The following is a 6,552-nucleotide window of genomic DNA, read 5'->3' as shown; positions in this document are numbered from 1 at the left end:
TTGGAACTAGTTCTGTAGACTAAGCTGGCCTTGAACTCACAAAGATCTGCCTGCCTGCCTCTGCCTCCTGAGTGCTGGGATTAAAGGTGTGCACCACCATTACCTGGCTTTGATGCTTCCTTAAATCTCTCTCTCTCTCTCTCTCTCTCTCTCTCTCTCTCTCTCTCTCTCTCTCTCTCTCTGTCTCGTGCACATGTGGAGGTCGGAGAACAAACTGCAGAGTCCGAGTCTACTTCCACTGTGCTAGTCCTAGTTATGGAATTCAGAATGCCAGGCTTGGTAGTAAGCGCCCTTACATTCTGAGCCACCCCACTGGCCCCTCCCCAGAGTGATGATTTTTTTTTATTTTAATTTTTTTTCTTCCCTTACTGGATATAAGTTCCACAGAGACTTGTCATTTCTCAAACAATGCCTGGTACATAGCTGATACTCAGTTTAATATCAGCCAGTGAGGAAGCTGCTGAATGGTGGAGCATTGTGTCTCAGAGCTGTACCCTGGGAAGTGGCCCTGGGAGAAGGTGAGACTCTGAAATGATGGTGTTGCAAAGCAACAGTTCCATGGGCGGCTTGGCGAGAACAGCCTGCATCTTAGGGGTGTGACCACAAGGCTCTCTTCTGTGTTAATTGGCTGCTATTGTGATCAAGTTCCCAGCCCCTCTGAGCCACAAGGATTAGGACATTCTTTTTGGCACAAAGTGAGTGAACGGCTCACCCTCCTGGTTCATTTATTTCCCATGGTTCTCTGTTTCCACTAAATGGCTTAATCCCTTTCACGCCAGTTTCGGCACCTGTTCTGCTTTTCTCTCCTCAGAGTTGGGGCATGGATTAGGGTGGACACGGGCAATGAAGCACCTGGCCAGGAGCCTGCACCGAGAGGACTCTGGCTGACTTGGAGCAGTGGCACTGGGGGCGGCCCTGGGCAAACTCAGCTTGGCCAATCCAGAGTTCTCCAAGCCTCCAGGCTGCAGGCCTCAGAATTGATCAGCGTCCCTGAACTCGTCCATCCTCAGTCTATCTGTCTGTCTCAGCCATGGCGAAGCTGATAGGGCTCACCCTCGTGGGACTGCTCTTGGCATTTTATAAGAACCACCAATCTTCCTATCAGTAAGTTTGTTACAGTGGACTGGGTGAGTGGGGTGAGTGGGGTGAGGGCTGCAGCGCCATGGACCTCACCTCTGCTAGCTCCAGGAGCACCTCAACACCCTAAAGTAGATCCAGGGGCTTTAGAGGACAATCTATAGATTTAGCAAACCTTCCTTTCTGGCTTGGAGAACTTCAGTTTGAGGCTCACTGAGGGGATGGGGGAACAGAAAGCCCTGCTTGTGCACTGAGCTGCATAGAAACAACTGTTCCCTGGTGTGGGCCACATTCTCCAGTGGGTGCCGAGCTGGAGAAAAGGGGGATCATGTATCTGACTATTGGTATGGCTTCTGCTTTGAGAAAGGTATCTTGGGCAAATCATTTTGCAACTCATTGAATGTGCCAATAAACTAGATATAGTGACGTATACTTACATAGAAAACTACCAACAAGGCGTCTGGGAGTCAGCAGCTATTTAGTGGTGTTTGTCTCTGCTTCCCTTGAAAGCTTGTAATAACCCACCAGGGTGTTAATGGGCAGGAGACTGAGAATGTATACAAAGTTTCAGGATAATCTTTCATAAGGGTTCAAAGTCTAGACATCATGCTACTTTAAAAGGCTTAGTCAATATTATTGTGTCATTTACTCTGAACTATAAAAAATTAATCAGTGTGTACAATTTGGGATTAAACAGTTATATAATCTTATGGACTAATTGGAATCTCACCCACAGAGTTGGGTTTTGTAAATTATTATTTCCTAAATCGCAAAATATTAGAAAAGTATTTGGGTTTGAAAACCTTGCATGTGTAATATGTTAGTTTGTGTGGATGTCTGTACCTGCCCAAGTACGCGCTGGGGGAGGGGCAGAATTGGTGTTAGAAATCTCCCACCACTTGCGACCTCAGTTTTTGAGGTGGGGTCTCTTACAGAAACCATCGCTCCCTAGATTGGCCATCTAGGGAGCCCCAGAAATCCACCTGTCTCCACTCTGTCATGTGGAGTTCCAGGTATACAGTGCTCTCGCCTGCTTTTTCCGTGGGTGTAAAGGCTGAGAACACGGGGATTCACACTTCTGTAGCACGCATTTAACCACAGAGCCCGCTCTAGCTCGCTTTGGGCCTTTCCCTCCTGTAAAACTTAGTTAAATTACAGATAGGGAAATGTGTGCAGAGTCTCCTGGAAGATCTCCGACAGGAGAAGGAAGGGAAACAACACTCACTGACCAGAACCCCCAAAGCCTAGGCACAAACAAGGATCCACAGGTCTAAGCGGTACCCATGACCTCCCTCAATAAGCAAAGTTGTAGGTCCCCCTTTGCATGATTGAATCTGATCAGTCTTACTTAGCAAATGCCCCCATCTTAGGAGATTTGTATCCTCCATAAAGGATGCTCAGACCGTACCTGTTGGAGCCACAGCCACAGGGCCTCAGGGATGGATAATGACCTACCCCCTTTTTGGAGACAATGCACCTGAGAAGCATGAATCTGCCCAGGGAAGAGAAGGGAGAAGAAGCCACTGTGTCCTCTCAACACATGATGGCAAGCCCTGCACCCAGAGTAGACACAGCCATCTTCATAGATGGACTGTATGCGAGCTGGGATGCGGTATGCATCCAGAGTAGACACAGCCATCTTCATAGATGGACTGTATGCGAGCTGGGATGTGGTATGCACATGAGGAGTTGGGGAGCCACAGGAATCTGTGCAGGACCAGAGAGTGCCTTGGAGAATTTCTTGAACATTGGAGGGGAAGAGAAGAACAAACCAAGGTGCTGGTTCATCCTTGTAGTCAGATCTGACTTTTGGATTTTCATGATATTTATCACGCGAATCTAGACAATGCTCAGGACAACACAGAACATTTCTTGAGGATGTGAGGGACCAAAAAGGCTGCTTCTTAGATCTGCTGCCATGATGTGTAAGATCTCGGTGTTTCTGACTTGGGATGGGAATGGCCCCGCTAGCATTAGCTCCTCAGCTTACCTCTGCTACCTTACACTCATGCTAGGTAGCGTGTCCTAGAGGCAATGGTGGTGGCAGATTCCCAGGAGCATGGAAAAGATCTCTTGTCTGTAGCTTTCAATTTATTTTAACATGTTAATAGTAAGCAAAGTTACAGACTGTTTCTCTACCTAAAATTCAAGGAAAAATAATACACATCACACTAGGATATATAAAACTGGGCACATAACAAGCTTTCTGCAATCATTTGATTTCATAATTGTCATATGACCTCAAAATCCACCCCAGGAGTCTGGTGAATGATGCTTGGTGTGTTAGTCAGACCTTCCGTGACTGTGTAGAAAACCTGAGACCAACAGCTTAACCAAAAATGACTTATTTTGGCTCAAGGTTTTGGAAGTTGAAGCCCATGGTGCTGATCCATTGCAGGGGGCCTGCTACAAGGACGATCAGGATGAGTGGGTGTGTCTTAGAATTTCTACCACCGTGAAGAGACATCACGGCCACAACAACTCTTACAAAGGAAAACATTTAATTGAGGCTGCAGCTTATAGTTCAGAGATTTAGTCCATTATCATCATGGCAGAGGGCATTGTGGCATGCAGGAAGACATGGCGCTGGCTATATCTTGATCAGAAAGCAATAGGAAAGGAGACTGTGACGCTATGTTGTATCTTGAACATAGGAGACCTCAAAGGCCATTCCCACAGAGACACGCTTCCTCCAACAAGGTTAGACCCCCTCCAGCAAAGCCACACCTCCTAATAGTGCCACTCCCTATGAGACAATGACAGTCAATTCCATTCAAAGTACACAGGAGGTAAGAGCAGGGACAGAGAGCTACTTATGATGTGATGGCCATAAGCAGAGAGAAGCATCCAGAGTAAAAAAAAAAAAAAAAAAAAAGCTTGAGGATCAGGAAGACTTTCAAATCCCATAGGACCAAGAGGCCTCCTTCCTCCAACTCTGCCCACCTTCCACGGTGTCCATAATCTCCAGAGAGTCCACTCAATTAGACATTCATGAATGCACTGCTCTATCAAATAGACTATCACTATCATGACCCAATCAAGGCCCATCTCTTAAGCATTGCACTGAGACCACATCTCCAACAAATGAGCATTTTGGAGATAGCTTATATAATATTACCATAATTTTTGACACTATGGCTAAGGCTAAATTGCCTTCCAGCCCTCCTGGCCCCATCAGCATTTCCATACCATCTTCTGTCTGACGTGGTAGACTAATAGTGCCGTAGAGCAACTCAGCAGACATCGGTTGAGTTGCCTCTGCTGTGAGTTCCATGTTCACATTGGAAACCACATTGAAAGTAATGTGGTGTAGCACGACTCACTAATCTAATAATGTAGACGGAGCAACAAGACCAAACAGCAGCATGGCAAGGGATGTGATAGACTTGTGTATCACAGTCCATGAAAATGAGTGAAGGAGCTACTGGTCCCATTACAGGAGACCACAGGAGGCTACGGAAGGCAGGACACAGGCTGTAGGTGACAAGGGAAAGGACATTCAAAGTGAAGTAAAAGCGTAGGCTAATGGAAAGGGTACCAAGGAGAAGTAGGAAACAGCGCTTTGTATCTTGACTCCTGATTTTATATCTCTGTTGTCCCTTTTAAATCAAGGGATCACATCCAAATGACCTGGTGTTTGATGTTTTTACATACAGAACAAGGAAAATGTGTTTGTGTGTGTGTGTGTGAGAGAGAGAGACAGAGACATAAGAGAGAACACTGCAGAGATTGAATCCAGGGCATTAAATACGCCACGCAAGTGCTCTATCTCTGAGCTATAACCCTGGTTTGGAAACTTGAATCTTTATTTTAAAAATTGCTTGAAGGAATAAATGAGGAAATATGTATAAGCTACCTTAGCATGGGATTTGGCATGTAGTAGTCTTCATAAAGAAATCCAGATGAATGAAGAATGCTTGGGAACACAAGGACATACCTGGACCCAGAGTACCAGCATAGTCTAGTGAGCTTTGGCAGGGAGTCAGGGTCTATTTGTACAAAACAGTTCACAGTGAAGTTTATGTGAATTTTGGATAGACTTCAGAGGCTTTGGAATCAGGGACGTATCTCAGACATTGAACTTTACTTATGAGATCCATAACAACCACAAAACTGAGAGCTAGACACAGGCTTGTATCTAAGCGCATCTCTGTAATGATGCAACCTGTAAACTTCGTCCAGTCAAAGGACTGAATGCAGATCTGCCTTCATGTTTGTCTTCCAACCTTTGCTCAGTCACTTCATAACTGCTTAATCTTAGCCATCCATAACTAGGGAAGAGAAAACCGGAGAGAGGTGTTTGAGATCTCAAACAGAACACACACAGGATCTGAATTGTGGCATCATTGACATCCTGCTGAAACCTGGTTTGGTTGGGCTACAAATTGGAACCCAGAGTAACTGGGTCAAGACCTTCTCTCTTCTTGCCTGCTCTGGGATCTGGCTCATGGTGGTTATTGTGATGAGAACAGCTAAGTCAACTAGCCTTTCTCTGGCCTGTGCAAGTCAATCATATTTAATGGACGGTGTGAACAGGTACCACCCTTACTCTTCTTGTGTGCTTTTGATTCTCAATAAACTACTGCCTCCTTCCACAACACATTCAGTGATTTCGTGTGCTTGAAATCCCTCTCAGTGATCCACTTTGCTTTGTCTTATGACCTTTGCCCTTAATATCTTGAACCCGCCCTTTAGTCCTTTATTGAGGACTAAACATTCACCGTATGTTCCCTCAAAAAGTGTCTTTTCGAGTGGCAGGTATCATATGAGCTTGGTAAATCATGACAAACATTTTTAAATTGAGTGGAAATGAAAAAAAACAAACAAACAAAAGCCCGTCCTAGGAACATAGCACATGGGGCCAGAGACACAGCTCAGAGGAAAGTGTTGTCTGTCATGTGCAAAGCCCTGATACAATACCTAGCCTATGTGAAGCCACTTTCAGGTGTGTGTGTGTGTGTGTGTGTGTGTGTGTGTTTATGTGTGTGTGTTTGTGTGTGTGAATGTGTGTTTGTGTGTGTGTGTGAATGTGTGTGTGTTTGTGTGTGTTTATGTGTGTGTGAGTGTATGTGAATGTGTGTTTGTGTGTGAATGTGTGTTTGTGTGTGTGAATGTGTTTGTGTGTGTGTTTATGTGTGTGTGTTTGTATGTGTGTGAATGCGTGTTTGTGTGTGTGTGTGTTTATGTGTGTGAGTGTGTTTATGTGTGGGTGAATGTGTGTTTGTGTGTGTGTGAGTGTGTTTATGTGTGTGTGTTTGTGTGTGAATGTGTGTGTGTTTGTGTGTGTGTGAATGTGTGTGTGTTTATGTGTGTGTGTTTGTGTGTGTGTGAGTGTGTTTATGTGTGTATGAATGTGTGTTTGTGTGTGTGTTTATGTGTGTGTGAATGTGTTTGTGTGTGTGAATGTGTGTGTGTGAATGTATGTGTGTTTATGTGTGTGTGTGTGTGTGTGTGTGTGTGTGTGTGTGTGTGTGT

General features: G+C 45.1%; 1 protein-coding gene across 1 annotated transcript in view; it reads left to right on the top strand.

The window, feature by feature from the left end:
• The first annotated feature begins 826 nt into the window (after positions 1–826).
• Positions 827–6,552, top strand: part of Pon1 (paraoxonase 1) — a 29,163-nt gene continuing 23,437 nt past the window's right edge. The window contains exon 1 of the mRNA XM_005363690.2: positions 827–1,104. Coding sequence (XP_005363747.1) covers positions 1,031–1,104 — 74 coding nt within the window. The 5' untranslated portion in view covers positions 827–1,030. The remainder of the gene's footprint in view (positions 1,105–6,552) is intronic.

The sequence above is a fragment of the Microtus ochrogaster genome, linkage group LG10 (genome assembly GCF_000317375.1).
Source record: "Microtus ochrogaster isolate Prairie Vole_2 linkage group LG10, MicOch1.0, whole genome shotgun sequence".
Taxonomy (NCBI): domain Eukaryota; kingdom Metazoa; phylum Chordata; class Mammalia; order Rodentia; family Cricetidae; genus Microtus; species Microtus ochrogaster.
The sequence above is the reverse complement of the archived record's forward strand: the minus strand, read 5'-3'. Positions and strand labels throughout refer to the sequence as shown.